The sequence below is a fragment of the Aristolochia californica genome, unplaced genomic scaffold, assembly GCF_029961685.1.
Source record: "Aristolochia californica isolate CCGP_79_NKW_82.1479 unplaced genomic scaffold, dmAriCali1.0.hap1 SCAF_9, whole genome shotgun sequence".
Lineage (NCBI taxonomy): Eukaryota > Viridiplantae > Streptophyta > Magnoliopsida > Piperales > Aristolochiaceae > Aristolochia > Aristolochia californica.
Window position 1 is genome coordinate 757,199 of NW_027182290.1, and position 26,549 is coordinate 783,747.

The 26,549-nt window shown below is 38.3% G+C and overlaps 2 protein-coding genes across 5 annotated transcripts in view; one reads left to right on the plus strand and one right to left on the minus strand.

Annotated features, from left to right (window-relative positions):
• Positions 1-999: 999 nt before the first annotated feature.
• Positions 1,000-17,605, minus strand: LOC137941672 (uncharacterized). Of its 2 annotated transcripts, XM_068787177.1 has the most exons (12): positions 17,136-17,605; positions 15,950-16,086; positions 14,235-14,352; positions 13,916-14,012; positions 6,986-7,092; positions 6,650-6,772; positions 6,391-6,544; positions 4,712-4,772; positions 4,228-4,604; positions 2,429-4,136; positions 1,313-1,712; positions 1,000-1,196 (listed from the first exon to the last, which is right to left on the minus strand). In XM_068787177.1, the coding sequence occupies exons 2-11, from the start codon at positions 16,075-16,077 to the stop codon at positions 1,466-1,468; spliced, it is 3,120 nt and encodes a 1,039-aa protein (XP_068643278.1). In that variant the 5' UTR covers positions 16,078-16,086; positions 17,136-17,605; the 3' UTR covers positions 1,000-1,196; positions 1,313-1,465. The 2 variants fall into 2 exon arrangements, with proteins under 2 accessions (XP_068643278.1, XP_068643279.1); XM_068787178.1 differs by lacking the exons at positions 13,916-14,012; positions 14,235-14,352; positions 15,950-16,086; positions 17,136-17,605 and having other exon boundaries at positions 6,650-6,780; positions 6,986-7,040.
• Positions 17,606-20,304: 2,699 nt separating this feature from the next.
• The window catches only part of LOC137941108 (uncharacterized), a 45,098-nt gene continuing 38,853 nt past the window's right edge, over positions 20,305-26,549 (plus strand). Inside the window, exons 1-4 of one of the 3 annotated variants that reach the window (XM_068786370.1) lie at positions 20,305-20,615; positions 21,045-21,219; positions 21,319-21,365; positions 21,602-21,695. In XM_068786370.1, coding sequence (XP_068642471.1) covers positions 21,216-21,219; positions 21,319-21,365; positions 21,602-21,695 — 145 coding nt within the window. In that variant the 5' untranslated portion in view covers positions 20,305-20,615; positions 21,045-21,215. The remainder of the gene's footprint in view (positions 20,616-21,044; positions 21,220-21,318; positions 21,366-21,601; positions 21,696-26,549) is intronic. The other 2 variants (XM_068786371.1, XM_068786372.1) reach the window with 2 other exon arrangements.

A 26,549-nucleotide genomic window follows, 5' to 3' on the forward strand; every position in this document is an offset into this window, starting at 1 on the left:
AAGTCCGTTTGTTTCCACGTGAGGAGAAAAGACCGCCGAGCTCGACGTCTAGACACGTGTCTCTGCGGCTGCGGTGGCACGCCGTTCGTTGGTTGGATGAAATAGAAAGATCTCCCGCTCTTTCCTGTGATCGATCGGTTTGGATTTCGGACCGACATGAAAACCGACGATGTCACAGTAGCGAGGGCGTGCCCCAACTTCTGGGTTAAGGCCATTTGCCATGTAACCTACAATTTCGTTAATTTGAGACGTTAGATCTGAATGTTAAAACATTGATGTTAAATATTCGACAACTTAATAAAAAATAAATGGCCAAACATAAGATGGCTTCTTTGACTCAACCAAGACAAACAGCCAGATCGAGTCCACTCGAACTTCGGAGGTCTCAACAAGAAACCTGAATCTGAGCTGTAAAACGTAGATAAAAATAATTACCAAGAATGATTTTTTTCAAATATTGTATATTATAATATACAAAGATTTATATTATAATCTAATATAAAATTTTGTGACATACAATATATAGTATATACAATCTATGATTTAGTATAAGGTATAATTATTATAATACTATAAAATAATTTTATTAAAAAGAGAAAGAGAGAGAGAGAGAGAGAGAGAGAGAGAGAGAGAGAGAGGAAGGATATGAGCTCCTCCCTGCACGAGGAAAAAAGGAGAAAGATTTCTTTTTACTCAGGTTGATGATAGGTTCCACCCTTTCCAACATGCAGAGTTTTCACATGACAAGAGGTACTGTATCCAGGAGCAAGGTTTCCAAAGAGATTCTTCACATGAAAGAAACAACACCATTGGTCCCTGGAAACTAATTTTCAACAGAAAATAAAATTCTAGCATTTCTTAGAAATTACCCTAACAAGCCAAGAGAGGGAGGTCTTGGATAGTACCAGCATGAGAGGAAACAACTCAAATAAATGACTCTATAGTGGCTTTGAAAATACCAACCAACACGTACCGTGTAGGTTCAATGCTTTTACCATATAAGAAACAACAGTCTATATACCTTTTTTTGTCTGGTAGCCCTAATGTACATGGATACAAAATTTCTCTAAATGAATACTTTTCTAGCTTACTTACAATCGCACTATAATATAAATTCAATACGCTGTCACATCTAAAAATTCTTTACATATCAAACCTGAAAGTGTTGTGCGAAATAAAATTGAATCTAAGTAAACCTGCAATAACACAAACTTTTATAAGAACTTTATTCACATCAAGTCAATGAAACTAATGCCTTACACTTTATAGGATCATTTCTAAAGAGAGAGAGAGAGAGCGAGAGAGAGATCACCTTTAAAAAGCAGTGTAAAGTGGGTGACCAAAACAGCAGAGCCAACAGTGGACCATTTGGAAGTGAACTAGAAAAAGAATTTGATTGAATCGTCGTAGGCCCACCATACGCATCCATATTTTAGTTTAACAAACAAACTCAAACGAAATGATGCTACTTCGTCTGCAGAGATGCAGAAGCTATAGAAGCCTCCGCTATCAGGGAGACTGGTTGGCGAGCCTGCAAGCAAGTGCCTATGTCAAATGGGAGCAACCTAGATCCGTCAAAAAGAAGGTTCACACCCGGCAGGACCACTTCTCTGCTGTCAGTATCATCTGATTCGGGTTTGACAGGAATTGTAGAAGGTGCTTCTTCAATAGGTCTTGTAGCAGCCTCGTAAACAGGAGTTAGTGCATATGACCTGTTAAAAGAATATTGGAAAGACGATATTATTGAGCTTACCTATATGTAGTTCCTCAAGCAGTGAAAATACTAATCAAATGTCACTGCTGGAATTATTTGATGCTTCCAAAACTCCTAATTCGTAAAATCATCTGGTACTTATATTTGAATGGTGGATTTGTTTATAAACAAGAAAAAGAAAAATACTGCTAGAATATACATAGGCAAGAAATAAAAATTAAAAGAAAGAGTACATTAACAAAGAGCAATGGTGCTTGCCACACATGTAGATAGTCCACACCATTCTTAGCAAGGAATAAGAAACAAAATTGGCAGATATCAAAGTGTGAGTCCAAGAATGATAGATTTAGCTATATCTTGAGCCTAATCATGTATTGCAGGCACATCCAGGGGGATGCACCAGCTCATTCATCCAGCCAAACAACAAATTATCAGAACATGATAGTAACATGATATTGTTCTCTGCAGGTCAAAAGCTATTGTGTATTGAACAGGAAAGCAAACAAAAGTTTCTCTTTGTTCTCATTATGATGTATGAATCTGTATGCAGGTTCAATTAATTGATTGTAAAATGGTGCTAACTATTATACTCAATTTTAATACTCTTTTGGTTAACTGTATAAGTTCCTATTTATTCAAAACATCTATTTATCACAGTAAGTCTGGTACGTCCACATTAATGTGGGAAAAGAAAGCAGACAAATAGCTCTATACCTTAGAATGCTCCCATCAAAACTTAAAACTTCACTTCGGCAACGATCACGGACAGCTCGTTTGAGTCTCTGATGTTCCGTTAAAGCTCCAGATACAGGTGTAGAAGGGTCAGTAAGTGGGTTCCACCTTCCACTGGCATAATTTGTCAGTTGACGAGATGGTTCCTTAGTTTGCAGTTCCCTGTTATACAATAGCTTAGCAGTGGGACCCATTGCTTGGTACTCTGCACAAATCTCCTTTAACATTTTCCGCAGCCTATGCATAGCATCATGGTGTTCAGATAGAGAATCAGTCTGAAGTAACTGTGACGCAGACACCCTCTGACAAATGCTCTCACATAATTTCGGACTGAAAAGTGGGATTCCAAATTCTAGGCTTAATGGGACCCACTCATACTCTTCATTGTCTGGGGAAAAATAATCAGATTCTGTTGCTTTGAATAGCTTCAGTAAGCGAATGTAACCTATTGCCCATAAATCTATCTTGTTTGACAGATCATTTAGTAATGAATTTAGCTTTAAAGCCTCTTCTGGGTTTAGCCCCAGCTCCTTCCCCACATTGGGAATTGACCCATCAAAATTCTTCAAGGGCAATGGAATATCCATTGTGATCAATCTTCCGGATTCATCAAGATCATAATTGCTCAAGGGCTGCACAAGCACGGCCGAGTGCTTCAGAAGTGAATTTAGACAATGCAACAGAATGTTCCCATTTACCAGGTTTCCTTCAAACTTTCCCCCTAATCCTCCAACAGTAGACAGATCCCAAGACCAAATTAGGGCTTTCTCACAACCTGCCAGAGGAGGAGGAAGTAACCGCAAACACTGGCCTTTCATTAGAACAACAGATAATGGGCCAGTACCCACAGTTGAATACAGTACTAGTTTAATCCAAGGTGTCATAGATGAATATGAAGGTGGACCAAAGTGAATGGGGCCAGAGGGCCCAGGTAAAACTGAAGAAGATGGAAGAGGAACCATTGAGACAATGATATCATAGTCACGAAGAAATAATCTATCTAGTGTTGCTGGTGCAAGAGCAGCTAAACTTTCACAGCGAAGAAGATTCACAAGAAATTTCCTTTTCATCTTAGAATTGACCTTTCCGGTTTTTGAACCACCAGATAATTTGGAATTCTCATCATTTTGGGCATCATGAACCTCATCTTCACTCAATCTCAGACCATCTCTACAGCTTGGTGAGGTGGTAGAATCTACTTTGTAAATAGAGATTTCAGTATCAATTTCATCTGACTCGGAAGAAATTTTTGGCTTTTCTGATTGTATTGAATCTGCATGACTGTCTTCACTCATGGCACCCATTTCATTCACAGAGTCAACAAGCTCTTGGGCTGTGCCAATACTTGTAATAGAAGATCCATCAGCTACTTCAAAATGCAGGTCTACTTGACCATGATTTTGATTGGTATTGAGAGATTGTGGTTCGGTATTACTATTAGAGTTGAGAGTATTTGGAGATTGTGTTTTCATCATATCATGAAGTTCTTTCACACTTTCATCCATTCTGACACCACCAGACTGCAGACACTCTAGCACAAAGCGAAGGCTGTAAGCATGATTGGCAAATTCCTGCAGCTCACCCTCAAATTTTGTGCCTTCAAATATCGTCAGGTCCTTGCAGAGTTCTGCAACACTAGCATCCCCTAGTTTGCCAGCTTCATATAATGTCACAGCATGAGACTTCAACCCTAACAGCAAAAGGATAAGTTGATATACGTAAAGAATATTTAGTGGACAAGATGTAAAATGGTGCTATTTTGGACTTCAATTAGATCAAACCTGGGGACAATGAACCCATCATGAGATATGACGTGATATTAGCATCAACGACAAAGGCAAGCCGAGCAGCACCAGGCACTACCCGAAAACTTTCTGTTCCCCCACCTTCTATTGCATTTCCATCAGCAGATGTGTTTGCAGAGCCCATACTGGCATGGGAACCATCTTCTTCATCACTCAGTAAATGACTAGGTGAACCAGGTATATTTGATGAATCTTGGAGAATAGATGCTGGGTCAATTAGTTTTACAGCCCAGCCAAGCCTACAAGCAAAAGATGCAGCAGCCTGCAGCTGTGAAAGGTCAGCCTGTAATGTTGCAGCCAGCTCAGCAACAGTTGCATTCTCACTTGAAACCACAAAAACAGCATACAGTAACCTGGATAGAGATGGACTTCAAATCAGGAAATAAAAGGTCTAAAATTGCCAACATGCTATTAAGTAACAGTTTAGCTTAGATAATTGAAGACAAATGTTTGAGCTTACTCTTCTATTGGATCTTCATACGACTGCTCCCGGTTCGAAACAAACCCTTCCAGCCTAGACACTGGATCACTATTAAGATAAGTTTTGTTTTTTCGAGAGCAAGATAAGTACAAAATATGAACAACCAAAAGAAACTCAGCACTTCCATGTTTCATTAGACAATAGGTTTAGTAAATATTTAGTAGTCAGTAGTAGTAGTAAGAAGAAGAAGAAGGAATAATAAGTACCAAAAAAAACTTCCAAGGTATAATAGTTGATATTGGCCTTGGAAATATTTTTTTCATTTAAAAAATAAAAAATTCCAAGGACAATATCAACTATTATATGTTATTTATTTTTGAAATAGAACTATTATATGTTAAAATGGGATCCAAAACCATCTTAAAATTACTAGCAGAAGTTAAGAGACTTGTTGAAGAGCAAATATGGAAGAATTTTACATGACTCTCACAGAAAGAAGTCTCAAAGAGGAGCAATTAATATGGCAGAGTCTAGCAAGAGTCTTATGGGAAGAAATCTCTCCCATCTTTAGGAAGCCTCTTTACCAACTAATAAATTCAAGATCTTTGTACTCACTAATCCATGTGGGACGATTCTTTAACACTCTCTGTCATGTGTAGGCCCTCTATTGTGGCTCCTACACGCTTTGGTGGAGGCTCACGTAAGTTAGGTCTAAGGTCATCCTAAAATGACTAACCAAGTTAGGAAGCCTCTTTCCCAATTAATAAACCTTTTTGTACTCACTAATCCATGTAAGACCATTCTTTAAAAAGACCATTTTCCAAACTAAAAACCATGGGTTTTTTTTTCCATCTATGTTGGATTAGTCCCCCTAATATTCACCCTCACATCCAGGCTTACATATACATACAAAAACTCTAAGACATGAACAACAAAAATGTGGTACAAACTTAACAGAACATTAAGTAGGTCCAACAATCCAAACATCTTGCTCTGATACCTTGTTAATGTCGAATCTAGGTCCATCCTAAAATGATTAGTCAAAGTTACAAGGCCCTTTCTCCAATTGATAACAACAAGATTTTCCTGACATTAATCTATGTGGGATAGTTCTCACTAATATTATGATTCATAAGCATGTCATCCAGAGCTTTATGACCACAAAATTATTGCAACTATATATTGAGATAGGATCAAGATAACCTTTTAAGGGCAAAGAGCAACATGAAGGCTCTAGGCCAAGTTCTGATGTATTGGTAAATATCTTAGTATTCGAAAATCAGATACCTATCAGTCCATATGACAGGAAACCATGCATCAGCGTGTATTGGCCAATACATCCTGTACAGACTTCCAAATCTTGATCTATATCACCTGTGATGTAATAAATATAGGAAATACAGCAACCCATGCATCCCAGACCTTGGTAAAAGATCAATTAGTTTTTTTTTTTATGAAATGATGGTAATAATAATTCAAGGAAGAAAAAGATACATCAAGGGTAAAAAGATCAATTAGTTAATGCAATGACTATTTGTATGTGTCATGAGAACTAAGCTTTGACCATTATATTTCATTAGAATTTTCAAAATGTATGAATTTATGGACCACAAAGTGATGCTGAGTTTCCAACAGAATATAGCCAAATTCCTTTTCCAAAACTGAAGGTGTGAAACTATATATGCAGAAATAGAGAGGATATGCTTCTATTATCAAACCTTTAAATCGATCATCTGAAAAGACAGGGACATCAAAGTAGACCAATCCTCGTCGATAAAGACCTTTAACAATTTCAGGATCAAAAAGAATAAATGAATTAACTTCTTCTTTACAAACTTTGTCTATTGTTGCTGTCTCTTCTTCTGTGAGTTTCTGTAGAATAGAGAAGTTTATGCATATGTCAAACAAGTACCATTGTTAATGTTTCTTTAAATTCCTATAACCTTCTTTTGAAGTCAAAATCAAGAGATGGTTAACCTTGAATTCTTCCAAAGTGAAGTTGACAAGGCAGACTCCCCACCAAGGTTCAATTGCAAAGTCAACGGGCAGGGTAGGCAACAGTTCTTTTGCGATGGATTTGTTCAGCTTCCACATGATTTTCTGGATAGCTCCCAGAGTAAATAATTGTCAACATAAGTAATGCAACAAACAGAGATAAAATCTAATACATCTTAGTTGAGAAAAAAAAAATCTAACTCTTTAACAAGTTACAAAAATACTTGGATAGCAGAGCACCAAAAAAAAAAATCTGGATGGTAGAATAAAATGCTCCTTCTAAGGAAGTTCTAAGAATCAGCACCATAAAATAGTTACCTTAGATCTGCATTTGTTCATGATATCAATAAACTCATTTCTTCCAATTCCTGTAAGTCTTAGGGCATCAGCAGCACTAAAATTTGGAATGCTATCATATGGTTGCTCTGCAAGATATGCCAGAAGAATATTATTTCATGGAATTCCAGGAGCTAGCTATTAAAGCTAACACTGGACATCAAAAAACAAGTCTAATATCTATCCCCTATATAACATAAGATTTGTATGTTTAATGTTATATTGAGAGAAATTGGATGACAGACACCTGATTGATTTTTGAAATAAACTTGTGTGGAGTTACCAAGATATAAGAATATTTTATATTAGGAACTTAAGAATTTTTTATTAGTAATAATAAATCTTGCTGGAAATTTCTAAAGATGAACATTGTTAAGATGTTTGAGAAGTTCTATCAAAGATTGATGGTTCAACTCATCCAATGGAATTTCACCCTATCAGCTGCCTATCTAGTGCTTATAGAATTACCACAAAAGTGCTAGCCAACTGTCTTAAAAAAGTTATGGATCAAGTCATCAGCACTCAGTAAAGTGAATTCTTCAAAGGACATCAAATCCTTTATTCAACCTTAGCAACACACTAAAGTATTCATCATTTCACCCCCAAAGCCATCTAAAACGAGCTCCTTGCTTCCACTGAATGCACTTAAGGTGAGATATGGACTGAAATTTGTTGAGGAGGGAGATTCGGTGGGAGAATTCAGTGCGAGAGAGAGTTCTTTGCTCTTCTATTTCATCAAGATGGGCAATCTGGGATAGGAGAGATACTCTCTCGGGAATATTCACAGCATGGTGAGTTGTAAACCAAGATTTGAGGTTGCCTTTCAGAGCCTGGAGCTTTTGAGGAAGATGCCAACCAGCAACCCCAAAGGAGTTCATGGAAGACCACCACTCAGAGAGGAACATGTCAAAGTCTTCTTCCAAGAGCCACGAATTTTCAAAATGGAAGGGCTTTTTACAGCATTTTCATAGAGTTACAGTCAATCACCGTTGGCTAAGAAACAATCGAGCTTGGAGAGAATAGGTTGTGATTGCCCATTGGACCAGGAAAGACTTGCCAAAGGTATTGATTTCATCATGCTCACAACAGCCAATGAAGCCGATAAAACCCCTCATGGAGGAGGAAATACGGGTATTGGAGATGGCGGGGGGGTTAGGTGCGCCACTGTAGAGTGAAGAGAAGGACTTTCGTTGCAGGTATCTTGTAGGGCCATAGACACCAGCCAAACACCAAATATTCCCAGAGTCTGAGTGCAATGGTAAAGGATCCATGCGCAACATCATTGACATCAACCAAGTTGGAGTTCCACTTTGATGGCAATGCTTTAAGATGCCCGGGTCCTGCAGGATTCAGTGGTGTTATCCACAATGGAAATGACGATCTCCTCTTCTCATATGCAGGTCCCATCGGCAACTCAAATTCTACTACTGCAGAACTCTCTGGCCTTTTGCATGGGCTCAAGGTCTTCTCTAGCCACCTCTCTGGCCCCCTTTTTATTGAAGGCGATTCAAAAGTAGTCATCAATTGGTGTGCTAACCATGGTCACCCCCCGTGGCGTCATTGACAGCGGCTAGCCAATACAACCCAACAGACCGATCTGTTAGGTGCGGAAAGCTACGGCCTACAAGAGTGGATGGAACCACTCTGACACCCACCCCGCCCATTCTTGACCGTTTTTCACAGGATTCGAACACGGGACGTGGCGTGCCCAGCTCTGATACCATGACAGCGGCTAGCCAATACAACCCAACAGACCGATTTGTGAGGTGAGGAAAGTTATTGCCTACAAGAGTGGACGGAACCACTCTGACAGTCATTGGGATATGTTCAATGAAATTTGTAATTTACTTTCTAGTTTAAACTGTATATGGAACCACATTCCTCGCTCTGCTAATCACCTAGCAGACTCTTAGGTTAAGGCGGGTGTATCTCTCCAATAGTTTGTTGTGGAGTCAAGCCCCCAAAGCTAGGTTTGTATTTTTCCCTCTTGTTATCAATATACGCACTTTCAAAAAAAAATTAAAAAAAACTGGTTTGATTTCCAAAGGATGAAAATGCCCCCTGAGTGGCTGTTTGCATTCACAGCCATCCAATTGAGAGTGGAGCAATGCCAAAGGTCATGAGTTGTGAGATCATCAGTAGATTGGACCTTGGTCTCTTAGAGAATGACAATAGAAGAGTTGTTGGAAGTGACAAGATTTGAATCGTGGCTCTTTTTTTCTTTGAGCCAACTCCATGGATGTTCTAGGAAGTGATGATCATTTTTTCTTAAGTTTTGCTTTGCAACTCCTTTATCTTCTGAGACACCAACAACATTCCTTTGCAAACTACCCCCATGATTTCTGCCAGCTCCAGCATCTGACGCCAAGTCTCATCATCATATTTGTGCCTCTCGGATGAGCTCAACAACGAGTTTGTGGGATCTTTCACTAGGTGAAGGGAAGAGCACGCAGCCGGTAGTGGTATTCATAGAGAATGCATTTGGATTGCTGGATTCCCCTTGGAGGAGTCTTCATTGGGATCCTTTCTCTTTCATTTTCTAAGTTGCAAGGTTATGGGGGTATAGATTTTTTGGGTAGTTGAATATGTGATTTTTGTAGTTGATTGGGTGGAGGTTCAGTTGGCAGTGGAAGTGGCCAATTCTAGAAGGTGGCTAGGATGTGGATGGTAAGGGGGAAGATTCTCCATTCTGGAAATGGGACGACGCAAGAGGCTGTTGGCAGGTGTTGGATCTGGGTTTAAAGGGGTAACGATAGGGAGTAGGGGGGGGTGCAGCCATAGTTGCCACATTTCAAAGAGGATTCACCTAGGGTGGGGGAGATGTTTGAGCTGTTGCAAGTCAAGTGACCCATCATGCGGTTCTCGTTAGGCGTGTGAGAAGTTAATTGGGTAGAGGGCAGAGGGTTGGTGAGTGAGGTAGATGCATGCCAAAAGTTGTCAGGTTGATTGGCAAAGGATATGAAGGCGCCATTAAAATTGGCAATGCCTTGGGATGGGGGTTTGGTTGGTCAACAAGGTTGGAATCTTCCGTATCTGAATGAAGAAAGATGCATCTTCCATAGGAAATTCTCTTTACTCCTTACTTGGTCATTGCACTTAGAAATTTTCTTTACTCCTTACTTGTTGATGTACATGGCAGCTTGTGGAGAAAATGGACATTGCTGGCAGGTTATTTTGGGATTAGTCAGTTGTTGGCAAGCATTTCTAGGATTTTTCAGTATGGTGGGGTGGGTAGGTGGTGGTCCATGAACAATTTGGGAGGTTGGGATTTGAATTTGAATTCGAGTGGATAGATGGGCAAGAGGTAGGTGAGTTACCGATTTCCATGTCTGAGTCATGGTTGTGGCCGACTTGGTTGGCGCTTGGCAGTGTCATGGTAGCAAGTTGGACTCGATGTCGTTGTCCATGGCGATCAAGGTCCTCAATAGTACTTGGATTGGAGCAGAAGTCCTTAAATGTGATATTGACCCAAAAGAAGATATTACCAACCACAACCTTGAGTAACCTATGTCCGGCCTAGTGCTGAGTTGGAGCAGTAAACATTCGCGCAAAGTCGAGTCTGATCATATGGGTTGTAATATCAACTTGTTTGATCATCTTGCCAAAGATACTAGCAATCTCAGTGATTTTCAGGTCATGCCATAGCTCAGCTAGAAGTCCTTACTTGCATATCCATTGGCCGAAGAAGGAATTCATAGAGTTTGGGGTCCATTTCCTGATGTTGAAGATGTTGGACTTAGGGTTGGGTATGAGGTTCGCAAATCCTGACATATCCTCTAATGAAATGCAGTGTAGTAACCAATCAAAATGTCCCAAGTAGGAGCTTCTGGGAGGATTATGAAACTGTAGTTGGTTGGATATCCATCTGACAATGGAGTTTCCATCAACCAAACGGCAAGTGGAAGTAATGATCAAGGAGGAGGCGAGTCGCTCATGGTTGTAGCAAGGGATTGGATGGGTAGGGAGATGGTTGGTGGGTGTTCCAGTGTGATCAAAAGTATGATTGTTGTAAAGAACTGGAGTGGGTAGTGGCAGCGAGACTGCTGGAGTTGTTGGTGCAGATTTGGTGGTGGGTGCAAGGGCAGGGAAAGTCAGCATGGTGTTAGGGTTATGAATGATGGGAGTGGTAGGAGGGGAAAGGCTTTGGAGGCAGACTTTGGAAGTGTTCCACCCGAAACCAAAAGATGTCGATTCCGAGATATAGATACTTGCCATGATAGCTCATTGTCGACATTGGGTGATCTTGCATTCCCAAGTCTACAAGTATTTGATGACAGAAAAGTAGAAGACAAGATGCCCAATCCAAAGCTCCTTGGTTTTGTTCCTAGAATGGCGACCCAAACTGGCAAGCTCAAATTGTTTGATGAAGGAATCAAAGGTGATGTCAAGGGTGGTGATGAAAGATCTCTTGTCTATTTTGCAAATGGTTACCTTGGTCATCTTGTCAGAGTGATCACTAAGTTTCCTTATGGTTAAAGTGGTGTCACCATAGCGGAAGGAGAAATCCTTGTGCTGGTAGTACAGCGAGCTTTTGCATTGTTGCCTCTTGGCTAGCATCAAACTAGTTTCCAGTCATCCTCCTTTTATATTGTCAACATGCATTTCCTGATTTCTTCTCAAGATTGTTCGTGTCAACAGTTTACACAAATATTTCCCCACTTCTTCGAACAACCATAGATGTCCTTCCTCAAGCTCTTCCTCTTGCTCTCTCTCTTGCTCACTTGTTCTCTCTCTCGCCCGATCCACTTATTTTTTGGAGTATGGGATTTCTTGTCTGGTTAGGAGTGATTTTTTTCTCTTATATATGTTACTAGAAAGTTGGATTTCATAGATCCCCAACTTAAGGGAGAGAAGTAGGAGTACAGAAAAATGAGGTATTTGGAAGAGCTTACAATGAAGTGTTCCAAGAGATGGTGAATTTTTTATCCAAGTTGGTAACCATAGTCAAGTTTTCTCAAGATATCTAAGGAAGAGATTGGAAGATGCAGATTGGGAGAATTGCCCAAGTGGAAGCTGAAATTTGAAAGCTCATTGCTTCATTGAAGACCCAAGTATAGAAAATTTTGTTATCTCTCTTTTATTTTTATATTGATATGTTATGTAACAACCTGAACTTGTAAAGTCCAGCTTGACGGAGAGTGTTAGAAGATGTAATTTATGTTAGGTTCAAGGAAAGTTCTTACAAAAAATTATTTATAAGGGTGAAAAGGGACCAGGGGTATTATTGTATTTTATACGTGTTTTATGTTATAAATAGGTGAGAAGAGGGAACCTAAGTATCTCTTCCAGAATTTCAACATAATTACTCTTTTTCAGCTCTCACTTCTCCCATGCTTCTTGTCTTTCTCTTGTAATATCATGAAATTTCACAAAAAATTTCTAGAAAGTGCAATGCATAGTTCGACCAAGTAAGGAGTAAAGAAATTTCTGAAAAATAACTTGTACACCAACAAAACAATGTAAAATGGCAAGCTCTTCCATAGAAAATTCTTGTTGTAGAGTTGAGACCAAGGACTATAATAGAGAATAAGATCTTCTTGTAAACACAATATCATCCACAAAAAGGAGAACAATCATTCCTTGAGAAGAATTACAAACTAAGATGAAGCGATCAGCAGAATTCTCTTTCAAACCAAACTCTTGAAGGAAGCTTGTAAAGAGAAGAAACAAGGCCAGAGAAGCTAGTTTAAGCCCGTATATTGCCTTCTTAATGCAAATCTAATGAAGATACAGGTGTAAAAAGGCAGAAGGTTGCCTCATGTATACTCTTTGTTCAGATGTCCATACAAAAATGTACATGTGAGAAAATCAGCTCAAGGGCATTTGGTCTTTTTACATGTTTGGTATTTTATATTGCAGCACTATCTTGTCCTGCATGTTTGATTAGTCTATGTACCAATTTTTATATTTATAGGAAGTGTAGAATGGGAGATATAAGAGAATAAGTGATTTTATGTAAAGAGGGATATTTTTGTAAATTGTGAAATCAAGCTCAATAAATAGCATTGGGGGTCATGCACGACCACCAACGCAGCTCATTCAAGAGCTCTCCTCAATCTCTCTCTTCTTCCTCTCATTCTTTCTCTTCCTACCTTCAAGTCTTTCATATTTTACAATACATTTAACATGCAATTGATTTAGATTAATAAGCAAGAATGACCCGTTGTTATATGATAGAAAAATCTTCAATAGCCAGATGTTCACAAAATTTGCATTCTGAAGAATAAATAGTTTCTCAAATTACTTGCTTTGCTTCTGTCACTACATCCTTTTGCAGTTACATTTCTCACTTTACAAATATAGCTTAACCTCTGTTCATTTCTTTTGTTTCTTTGATCAATATCAAGGATCATTTTTATCACTTGTCCCCTTTGTGGACCTCATGTTGAGTATTTGAGAAAGGTGAAGACTATTGAAGAAGAGAGGTCGGTCGGTCATTGATTCACAATTTTAATTGTATGGACGGTTGAACAGCATTATATATTTCACAAACAAAGAAATAAAGTCCTTAAGAAATGGACCCTGCCAACTCCATTAAACAAACACATACATGTTCACACAAAACTGTGCATTTGAACAGAAAAAGACCAAAAAGTTACGAAAAAATAGGTTCTAAAGTAGGCAGATAGGGAAGAGAAGAAAAGGAAGAGTTATGGAAGAAGAAACAAGAGGCTGGGAGAGAAAAGCAGGGCAGAAGAAACGTAGAAGAGGAGACAAGCTTCCTCTTCACCATAATAGAGCAACTTCAGCCCTTCCTATTATATTTCTAAGTCTTTCGTTTAAATCTGTGAACCACATGTAGAGTGAAGAATAAAGACTTAGCAAACATCAGCTGTCTATGGATGCAAAAGTGCAACTTATAACAAAGTTTGAAGAAAATGGTTCCCAAATTGGTTCCCAGTTCTTGCTTACCATTTTTCATGACCTCAAATATCATGTCACAATAATATCTGAAAGGAGAAAGCCTCATTACTCGGCAGACATATTCCGCAAGGTGATAAGGAAAAAGCTGCAAACACAATGAAAAAATAAATTTTCTTTTTTTAACAATATTGCATTTATTTAGGTTTCACACAATCTAGAAGGTTTCAGTTAGAACCATCCAATTTCAATGCAAAAACTGTACACATATCTGTTTTGAACTAACATTAGATAAATATCTCCTATTAGAAAGAAATTATTTAAAGGAAAATCCTTATCCACACGGGTATAGGTAACCTGTGTTCCCTACCGCCAAATTTTTACGCAAATAACGCATCATCTCTTCATAATATTCACTCTCTTTGCACACTTTACGGGCAAAGCAGGTGTTCCATGAAAGTCGTTTTCGTATGCAATGCTCCATAACCCTGTTTGCAGTTAATACAAAAAATGAAACAGAATTAGAAGAGTACCCTGTGAATTAGTTCAATGTGCCAATGGAAATAGCCTCGAAAAGACAGCACTAGTACAGAAAATATGAAAACAAAATTATAAGTGCTTAAACATAACAGAAATCCAAAACCAATTTCCATCTTATTGCCTTTTTTCCAAAAGAAAGGAAAAAAGTATATTAAGAGATTCATGTTCTTGAAAAAAAAAATATATATATATACATAAATAATTTAAAAAGGTAGAAGTCCATTTCAAGAAAGAAAATAAAAAAGAGACATGAAGTGATATCATAAAGAGCAGCAAATACTACACATGGTACCAATCATCAAACAGGTAGATAGATATATCAAACCATATCGTAAATCTTTATACATAAGGCATTCAGAATAATCAAAAGCTTGCCACAGACAGCAGAATGCATGTCATTTTTCTTTTCATCTGTTTACCATTTCACGTCAGAAGAAACATTTGCAAGATATTTGTAATGCTGATGCTGACCACATCAGAGAGTACTGACAATAAATAGCTTGACATATCCTCATGATGCACAACACACTACCCATTACAGCTAAGATTTTTATTATTACCTTCTCTTAAAATTCAAGAAGCAAAATACTATGAAGGTAGCATCTCATAAGTATGCATATGAATTTATTTATCCAAAATAATTTAAAAAAGTAAAATTTTGCAGAGCCACGTAGGGAGGCACTGGTCCATTTTCTATGAAGTCCTTGACTGAGCTTCTAGTGTGTTTATGATTGGAATCATGTACAGGGTCAGCTAATAGCATTTCTGACACTCTTGCTAAGGAGGGTGTCCCTCCAATCCCTTATTGTAAGAAATCCTTGTTATTAGATTGTATTCTTTATTTCTGCCTTCAGGCTTCTGTAAAATCATGCCCTTCCGGGGGGGGGGGGTGAAATTATATACATGTAGGGAGAAACCTACAGAGGTACTCTTGTTGGATTCTGTAAATAGTGACAGCATTAAGTAATTGTTAAGATCAAGACAAGAATCAAAAGTTTATTTCTTCTAACTGTCATGTGTAGAAGTGGATATGTAAAAAAACAGCCACTCTTACTTCATGTCAATAATGACAGTAATTTTTTTTCTTGAATGATAATAACAACAGAATGTTGCAGAGATAAATGACAAAGAGTACAAAAGTACAAAGGGCAAAGGTACAATATGATTTAACAGCCAATGGAAGAAAATAAATATAACAAATGATCCACAGTTTTCGAGAAGATATCTTTGATGATGGTCCTCCATCATCAAACTCACAAGAAAATGAACTCTTCCCAACCAGAGCCACTTGAACAGGCCAGTGTAAATCCATGTCCTATGACAACATTTCTCCTTTTGAATTTATTTACAAGAATTAAATATCAAAGAACAAAATAATTCATTTGTCGTGTGATAATAATTAACCTAGATAACCATGCAAATCTGCCTTGCGAGGTTTCTTCCTTGCTACAGAACAGTATAAAAATGGCTGAAAAGAAAAGAAGGTAATCTGAAGTAAAGGATAATGGAACTGGGAATGAGTATACAGAAGGCAGATGCAACCACCTCTTATGCCATTCTTCTTTAGAAGCCAGGGTTGCTTGGAGTCTTTTTGGAAGATTCTCCCAGGGACATTCTTCCCTGATTGCTTTTAAAAGGAGCTGCTCCTCAATAGTGCCAGGAACATGCTGCATCCTGTATTTCTGCATTGTATCAACCACAGAAAAATAAACTCCAAAATGTTCTTTATTGAGCTTGGCCAAACTCTGGACATGCATGAATAAGATTTTTATGACTGATAACAGAAGATACTAAAAGGGAGCAAAATAAAGAATGAGTAAATTTAGAAAATCCAGAGATGGTAAAATAAAATCTAACTCATAACTGCATGTAACCTTGTCTGATTTCTATTGACATAATACGACATTTGAATATGTATCATTTCTTTTCCTAGATTTTCTCATTAAAGAGGGTGGAAAAGCAAATGTTAGGAAGTTAACAATTCTGCATGTATAACTGAAAAAGATTTGCAGCATGATTTTGTAGAGTAAAATGACACCAAACTGGCAAGCAGATGAACTTTTTCTTTTCTCTTAAGATTATCAATTGCAGCCACCATCTTCTCCTGTAAGTGAGTTTCATTTGTAACTTTAAGTGAATTTTTTAAGAACTAATATTATTTAAAATAAGAAAATAAAAGAAAAGGTTATCGGGACTTCAAACTCAACAGAACTTAAGAAATCAGCACATCCGCTGGTTTTAACTCAGGCATGCTGATCCAAAGAAGAAAAAAAAATAGCTGCCATTTTCTTAGGCAAAACAAGCCTAAGGGTCACCCAATGTCATTTGTTGAGTTCATATAAGCCAAGCAAGTTGTCCCAGGTGTAGTTCTGTTGAATCCTTCAAACTCCAGACTAAACCTACCAATTTTAAAATAAATCTATTTCAAGTTGGTCTCAGATATACCGACCAATGTCAAGTAATTAAACCACAGTAAATCTACTGCCTTTCTCTTTTCGAAGAAAAAACATCAAATGAAGCTGAACAACAATTTGTTTGAATTCTACTAAATGTTTCTAAACTGCGTTTACTGCTAATCAAACGGCTAATTGAGATTAACTTTGCAGGATTTTCACTTAATCATTAGAATGGAGAAAACTTCTCGCATAGAACAATCTAAACATATATACTAAGAATCAGAAGACAGATTTTCATTGGTGGCATAGAGAACGATAAATTGAGAAAAAGTTACCTGAACCTGCTGGCAAATGTATCAACTTTGGTGTCTGGATCGAGATTTCCTCCCTCTTCTGATCTCGAAATGGAAATGCAGAGTGAGGCGATATATAAGATGAAAGCAGCTACACGAGAAGACAATGAAACAGAAGCTCTCGGCAAAAACTGCAGCGTAAAACCAACCAAATTCTCCACTTCTACCAGAAAAACAAGAGTAACATTTCGAGATCCCTTCTGCCCTTCCCTCAGATCAGAACAAATATCGTGAACTAAGTGTCACGTTGAACCTGATAACTGCGGCAAGCCTATTTTGATCTCGATAAATGATCTGAAGGAAACGTCTTCTCTTTCAAGTGAAAAAGAAGTAGGTAATAAATCTTCTAACTCAGGTTCCTTCTCTCCAATTCTCCAAATTCGCAGCGCACTCAGTGAACCCTACACTCAATGCTTCAGGAAGCGTTCTGAGAAAAATGAAAGATCGGAGCCGGAAAAACCTGCTTCCCGAGAACCATGGCATACGGTGGAGCTGTTTTAAACGATGAAAGAAGGAACACCAGACCCGAGTTCGTTGTGGAAACCGAACCGGGCTGGAACACAAAATGTTCAACAATTTGGCATCGCTTTGGCTCGGAAACACCCGTCGATCCAAGTCAACTTTTAACTCGTCGAACCATGTAACTCTTCCGGGATGTTTTCTCTTGTTCGGATGCCTAAAAACACTAAGAGAAAAACATTGAAGAGAAATATAGGTTCGGATACATTGGTAAAATGAAAAAAAAAAAAAAGTAATATTTAAAAAAACTCTCAAGTTTTAATTTTTTAAATTTTTTTCTCAATTTATTATTTTGTGCAGTAAATGTTATTAACTAAAAGAGAAAATGAATTTCTCTTATTTTTTTCTCTGGATGATTCTCTGCTTCCAACCAACAGAAAATAACTTTCTCTCTTTTTTATTTCTTTTCTTTTCTTTTTTTACAATGACAAAATAAAAAATATTGTGTAAACAAATATGCCAGTATGTGAGTTGTTGGACATGAATTAACATCGAATTTTTACATACTTATATGACTTATGCAATAGGGCAAGTAGTGTTTTTTGCAGCCATGAAAAGGCAAAAATAAGTGCACAAAAATGAGGGTTTAGAGTCATATTGTAGTTATTTCTCTGTAATCTAGTACTTTAAAAACATATTTGGTTTAAAGCATTGGTATATTTAAATTACCAATCCTATAAAATGTGTATCCTGAGGCTCCTATGGCTAGAGACTCTATATCATTAGATCTTTCTCCCGGTAATTTGGTTGAGGTGCACACTTTCAAAAACTTAATTTGAAGCGATTACCCTTTTTCTTTTTAGTAATGAAGCATTTAGTGTGTTATACCATCAACTTAGGTGTGATATAACTCAATTGGGTCTAGTTAGGGGTGGTATCAAGTTGAACTTGGACTTGTGTATGTTCGAGTCAAGTTTGATTTAAATATTTCGAACTCGAGCTCAAGTCGAGCCCAGCCTTAAGCCTAAAATTGTTATCGACCTCGAACCTAATAATTTTAACCAAGTTCGAGCTTCAACATTCATTTTTTTTTTTAAATACACATTTCGAGTTCAAGTTCCAACATACATTTAAAATAAATAAAAAAATACATGTCAAATAAATTGTATATAAAATTATGCATACATTTTTCATAAATTTGAGCATACATTTTACATCAAATTGGGCATAAGGGTGACATTGAATATAGCTGACTCCAAACCTTCCTATGTTCGAGTCGAACTTGATTTAAATATTTCGAACTCGAGCTTGAGCCTAATAATTTTAACTGAGTTCGAGAGTTTGAGTTTAACCTACATTTAATACTTTACATAAAATATTTGTCAAATAAAATATATAAAAAATTATACATATATTTAAAAAAAACAATACGAGAAGTTTAGGATTGAGTCTCGATAATGGATTAGAACGCACCAATATTAATCTTTTTTATCCCAAATGTTGTTTAACTTATTTTATAACTTTTGAATTTGGCCATAAATTTACTATGGCATCCTGAGTGCCCCTGGTTGAAAATTTGTATTATAGGAAAACTAAAAATATTTTTCCTAGGATACATATTTCTAAAAAAACCTTTCCCTTGCCTCCACTATCTCTAGATGCCTCTCTTTTTCCATTTTATTCAACAAGAACATCAAGACTATCCAGTAGAAAAGGGCGTATTTCCATTTGTAGGGGGGTTGTCCCTTCTTCTTAAGCCTCGTGGAAAATAAGAGGGCTTTTTGCCTTCCCTTCTCTCTATGAGGAGAAAGGGACGATATATTAAGGACCATGTTGTGAATATGAGACTTAGTTCCATCATGTAAATTTTTCATTGTATGAATAATGTTATTTTAGTGAAATTCTTAATTAATGTGATATTTTTTTTCATGTGCATTTTAATTTTGAGAAAATTCATCTGTGTTGGACCAAGAGTAAACATAGGGTTTATTCATAAAGTATAAGTAATACATACATAGTAATACATAGAAGATAATACTCGTCATTAGAGGACCTATCGCCATGATTCATGTATTTATTACTTAAATTCAGATTATCGACGGGTTTAAGATTATATTAGAAGTTTGGACCAAGGAGAATGTTAACCGTTTTTATGAGAAACAGTTTTCTCATTAATTGTGGTCTCAACTTCTGGCAGTTGCAACTCCCTCAGTAACACGAAGCCATGAACAACCTTGATGGGAGGTTGGCTTCACATTGTAGTTCGATCCCCTGTCTCGTCACTCAAGCCCCTTCAGTTGAACCATCACCGAGAGTGTTCAGAGATTGGAAGCGTCGAACAAAGAACAGAGAGAAGGAATCTGAAACGTGTGGAAGGAGGTATGATTTAGCTTCCATTTTAAATTATATGATGAATTTCATGTTGTTAGAAATTCATGTTTAGGCTTACAAGGCAGTCATTTAGAAATTGGTATTTTAAATTAAGTTTCATTAGATTAAATTTTGCTCCGTTAGATTTAATCTAGTACTATTAAATTTTAATTTTGGCTTCATTAGTTTTATTATCCGTAATGGTGAAATTTTGTGTTGTTTTTGCTTGACATTCCCACACTGACGTCTATTTGATTATATGGCAAAATTTCATTAGCCATGGCAGTCTTCGAATTTGGCCATCCCTGACTGGGTCGTATAAGGCTTAACGCGTTTTTTTCCTTCTGCGTAAACAGTGACGTTGGGCGGTAGGTTTTCTTTCCGCCGCCGCGGTCATTGCTTTCTCTCCTATGTCCGAGTCGACGCCGGCCTATATACATCGCAGAAAATTTTGTGTCTGCTGTACTTGTACTATATCTTTTTCCATTTAGTGCGTATTTATTTATTTTCCCGGGAGCAGATATGTTACTCTATTTAACTGAGCTGGAAAAATCGAGAGATTGAACTTGGTACTTATTAAGTGCTGGTTTGAATCCTTTTCACGAGCTCTTTAGATTGCTGTCAAGCATAAAGGTAACCTTCTTCTTTAAATTTTTATTATATTGATAGAATGTGTGTATTGAACATTTTGTTACACATATGAGCTGCTTCTCTTAACGTATTATTTTTACGTTGTGAAATTTCTTAATGTGGTCTTGTTGTTACACAACGGGTCGCCTTCAGTGAGAACCATGTGTATTCCAATTTGAAAGTAGTTTTCACTTCTGTTTTTGAGGAAATGCGAGTACAGAGTGTAGACAAAGAAAATGGACACATGTAGCTGGCAGATACTGATGTTATCCGTGAAATTATGATTGTATCATACTGTCGTTTATTTAATTTCGGTTGTCGTTGTTCTGTACTGTAAACTTCGTAATTGCAAAGATTGGATAAGATAAATTGTTTTGTTATCTTATTTTTCTACTATATTGATTTGCTGGGCACTGGTTTTTGGAGTGACAGCCCTGTGCAGTATCCTTTTTCCTCTTTCGGAACTAAAGTTATCCTTCAAAAACTCAATGCCACAAAATAAAAGTCAAGCTTTGGCTGGACGCAAGCTAATTTATATGGATTTGACAGAAACAATCAGGAGAAAAGAGAAGACAGGGATTCCTACAAGAAATTTTTATCACGATGTGTACTTCTCTTATTCTAATACTTTTCAATGCATGCTTAAATCAATTTTATGCATCAGTTTTCTGTTTCCTTATGATATTAGAATCCATTTTACTTTCAGGTTTGAGAGTGGCAAAAGCTTTCTATGAGATGGCTCTTCGATTCGAGGTCTGACATTTCTTTCCTTCTTTGTAGTTGTCTTTTGTGGTGTTTCATATCTGTAAGTGCCAAATAAGGGAAGCTTGTTTTTGTAGCTTGTTATTAGTTCACAGAAAGGAATAAGTATGAAGAAAAATGACCTTTATGTTTGCAGCCATAAAAAAAGAAAACTCAAAAGGCATAATTTGTACTGGTAACATGCTCACTAATAACTTTTGTGAGAACTCATCATATCGTGATGCCAGGTATTAGGAAGATTCAATCGTGCTCGTGCAGCGCAACTGACTCTTCCTCACTATGTGTGTCAGACACCGCTGTTTATGCCTGTTGGAACTCAAGGTTGGAATTCCATTTCATTTGATTTTAGTTGCTTTGGTTAGTAAATCTTATTTGAGCCAACTATACAAGGTTCGAAGTTGGTAATATCTGTGGTCTCAGCCAATTGAGACCAATACAAGGCTATCTAATATAACGTAGATTGTTATTGTTAGAATAGTTATAGATTGATTTGAGATTAGAAATATCCTGTGCTTATTATTTAGGAAGAAATCTACCTTTGTGATAGTTGTTTTGGCATGGATCTAGACCCAACCTTTGCACAATATCAGAGTGGAGTGTTTCTTTTACTATGCCTACTTCGTGCTCTATTTATTTGTACCCAGTTTATATTATCCATGTGTCAAGCTTGTTATCTATTTTAGTAAGGCTTGAACATGAGAAGTATTAGATGACATAATCCTACATAGTTTGATGTCAAGATTTTTTTTTTTTTAAATTTATTACTTGGGAAGATGCCTCCTAACTTTAGCCAATCATTTTGGAATAAACCTAGACTCAACTTTAATGGAGGTAATAAATGATCTGAAAATTCAATTTTGATTTTTGTGTTGTTATATCAACGCAAAAAATATTTTTGTTCACTTATCTCATTTTGTGATTTGGAATGGAATCTCTTTAGCTATATAATTATGTGACTTGTTATATAATGATGATAAAAATGTAGTGAAATGTGGAGTAGATCTGTTGGCATTGCCTTCTTTTTTCTTTTAAATTTTAAATTTTCAATTGTTATTCTCAGTTACCTGGAGGTTTCATGGTTTCCCGCCGAGACAGTTCCATAATATGCTTCCTTCTTATGGAAGTCTATCCTCAAGTTGAGGCCTCTATTTAAGCAGGGACTTTGGTACCATGTTTGTCAGGGTAACAAGGTTCACTGCTGGTTGGCTGAATCTTTTCTGGTGTTATTTCGGTTGGTTAATGATCAACAAGTTTCGCTTCTTATTATCACGGGGAATGGGATTTGCATTTCGGTGGAAACTCAGGCAAAATGAAATGGTAGTGGTGTCATCACTGTTGTTTTTCCTACCTCGGGCTTTTATGTTTCTTCTTTTTATGATCATTTCTTCTGGTCTGGTATCTAACGTCGTCCATCCTCCTCATCGATTTAGAATTACCATGTACCTCTGACAGTTAAGCATTTTATGTATCATGCTTCTCAATAAAATCCTTACAACTGATCATTTGATTCATCAGGGTCAGGTGGTTATGGATAGTCATAAATTTTTGTTCGTTAGAGGGCGAGTTTGTTGATCACATTTTCTTGCATTGCCTATTTGCCTTTACTATAGTGCAGGCCATGTTGTGGAAATTTTAATTTTTTGTATTCCCAACTCTTTCTTGGCCCTTTTTTGCAAGTGTTTAAAAGGTCCCTATCTAAGTTTGGGAAACTATTGCGGTTGGCTGCCTTTTGTGCAGTCATTTAGGCTCTTTGGGAGGAATGAAAATGCTGATACTTTTGATGATAAGACCTGCACTATACACAAGTTTCATTGCGCTTTTTTTTTTAATGAAATGTGAAATATATTTCAGAGAACAAACCTAGTTAAGGAGCGCTCCCTTTACAACAAGAGATTGGAGGGAGGCTCCATCTTTAGCTAGCGAGTTAGCCAAAGGGTTGGCTGATCTCAGAATATGGGTCCAAAAACATTCCAAAAGGGTTTAAATGCCAATTTTTTTGTTAATTACATTCTAGTGCCTCCATGGAGGGCATGAGCTAGAGGAGCACCAGGAGATGATCACTTGAGAGTCACCTTCGATGATGAGGGGGCCGACAAGGTGTTCTTTGAATATAAGAAGACCTTGAAGCAAGGCAAAGGGTTCGACCTCAATGGAGTCCTTGATGCCTAAGGGGCCAAAATACGTGATAAGGATTTGGCTTTTTGAATTTCAGAAGGCACCTCCATAACCCACAATACCCGGACAGCCACGTGCACTCTCGTCAAAATTCAATTTGATAATACCCAATGGGGGAGGGGATCAAGCGAGAATTTTGGGGGAATGTCTGCAGAGATGAAGGCCAGCGAGTTCAGTCCAATTGACGCTGAGAGGGGAGCCGATGGCAGAGAATTCCTTTTTGGTAGACAACCAGGAGGTGAAGAATCTGATGACGCTGTTGGAAATCATGTTGGCAGTGCTGACTTTGAAGTTGAATCTCCTCTGGTTGCATTCTTTCCAGAGGGCCCATGAAATGTGTCCCACATAGGAAACGCCATAGTGAGGAAGTATAGTGCTGGCGACACAAGATAATTCTGCCATACTGAGAAAGGGTGGTGTGAATGATGGACTTGCAGGCATCGAGGAGATTGTTATGGAGGCGAATTTGCACACCAATGTGGTGAATGATGTTGGTCCAGACAGTCCAAGAAAAAGGTCATTGCAGTAGGAGGTGGTGGGTGGTTTCTTCAGCTGAGCTGCAGAGGGGGCAATGTATGTTGGACACAGAGCTGCCATGCTTATGAAGATTTGTGGCCGTGAAGATTTTGTCTTGGGCAGCACACCAGAGGCAGAAACACACTTTGAGGGGAACAACCAACTTCCAAAGAAAGGAGTGATCATGAGGAGGTGATTAGGACCATCCCTTGATGAGTAAATATGCAGAGGAAATCAAGAAGGAGCCATTGTCCTCGGGGTACCATACGATCTTGTCTTTGAGGTGGGGTGTATTTGCTCTTGCTGGAGATTTGAGTGAAGAGCTGGTATCAAGGTAGCCTCCAAATTGTTAAGGCCCCTGCAGAAGTGAAAGTTCCATCCATTGGGAGGTATCCAGAAATCAGCAACAATAGCTTGGTGCTTAGAGCAAATAGCGTGAAGCTTTGGGTAGGCAGCCTCAAGCTGCTTGTTGCCACTCCACCAATTCGACCAAAAGAGAAGGGAAGAGTCATTGCCTGCAAGAAATCTGATACCCTTCTCAAAGGTAGATAGAAGAGGGAAGAACACTCTCCATAGGGGTGAGAGTTTGTGATGACGACCCCTTGAAATCCACCAAGGAGAGTTCCAGCTGAGCTTGATTAGCATTGGGTGCCAGATGCATTTCGGCTCAGCGTTGACTTTCTAGAACCATTTGAGAATGAAGGCTTGATTCATGCCCTTGGTTAGCTAGATGCCTAGGCCACCCATAGACTTAGGCATGCATAGATCATTCCACTTCACTAGATGGTATATGAAACCATCCGAGGCTCCTCTCCATAGGAAACGCCGCCTTGATGGCATCAATTTTGTTGCAAACTTTTGTTGGACAGTGAATGAAGGGCAGAAAATAATTCAGTATACTCGAAAGGTAGGAATTGAGGAGAATGAGACTCCCAACTTTGGAAAGAAGATGACCTTTCCAGGTAGCAAGGCGATAGTCCAATCTTTCAATCACCGGGGTCCATAAATTCTTGTGGGGACGACTTTCGAAGAGGGGCAAGCCGAGGTAGGAGGTTGGCAAGGTAGCAATTTCACATCCCAAGGAATTAGCCATGGTTTGAAGAGTGTCCGCCTCAATGTCGTGTCTGGGGATTGATGATTTGCGGCAATTGACTTTCTGATTAGTAGTAATCTCAAAAAGGTTGATGAGAGCTTTGAGTTTGTTAACTTCCTCAATAGTTCCTATGCCAAAGAAGATAGTATCATCGGCAAACTGGAGGAGAGGAATGTTGAAGGCCTGTTGATGGGAAACAGGTTGGAGCCAGCCAGATTGCCGCACGTGATGAACCATGACCGAGAGAAACTCAACTATTATGTTGAATAAAAGAGGTGAAAGGGGGTCCCCTTGTTGGAGGCTGCGGGTGCTCTTGAAGTATCCACAGGTTGTGCCGTTTAGGATCAGAGAAAGGAAGGGGAGGTGATGCAACTTCCGATCCGAACCACCATTTCATGCCGAAACCCATTTGGAGGAGAAGGTTATCAAGCAGACACCAATTTACATGATCAAACGCCTTTTCTACGTCAATTTTGAGAACAAATCGAGGCTGGTGGTCGGTCTTGAAATGGTGGAGAAGCTCATGAGATGCCATTGCAGCATTGAGGATGGAGCGGCCGTGGATAAAAGCATATTGGTTTTGGCTAATGATTGCTGGAAGGGTTGCTTTTAATTGGTGAGATAGGATCCTTGCAATAGTTTTATAGCTACTGGTAATTATATTGATGGGGTGATAATCTCTTGGGTGTTCAACGGTGGATTTCTTTGGAATAAGGGTAATGAAAGTGGCTCCCAAATTCTTGAAGGTTATTCCACGGCGATAAAAGGAATTAACCATGCTGGCGGTATCGTTCTTGAGGGTAGGCCAGCAGTGCTTGAAGAAGTCCCCGTTGAAGCCATCAGGTCCCGCAACACGATCAGTGATCAGGCCAAGGGTGGCTCACTCAATTTCCTTTGTCAAGAAGGGGAGTTCGAGGAGACTAGCGACAACGTTTGAGATGGTTGGGAGCTGCACGCTAGTAAGCTTGGGGTGATGAAAGCATTCCTCTTTTTATAGATTTGTGAAATAATTCAAAAAGGTGTTAGTAATAACCGATCGGTCAGAGGTCACCTCATTTTCAAGGTAGATGGAATTGATGCGATCGATTTTTCTTCTGGATGAGGCCATGGCATGGAAGAACCTTGTATTGCCATCCCCTTCTAGGAGCCATTTGTTTATGACTCGTTGTTTCCAGTGTAGACGCTCACGTTGGGATAGCTAGAGGGAGAGAGCTTGAGGCAGAGAGTCTAGCTTCAAACTCATAGAGACAAAGTTGATGACCATTATCTTCCATTCTATCCAATTCAGCAATTTTGGAAAGCAGGTTAGACTTCTCAGCGTTAATAGCCTTTCGTTTGTCGGACACCCACTTCTGAAGGCAGGGCTTAAGCTGCTTGAGTTTCAGTGGGAG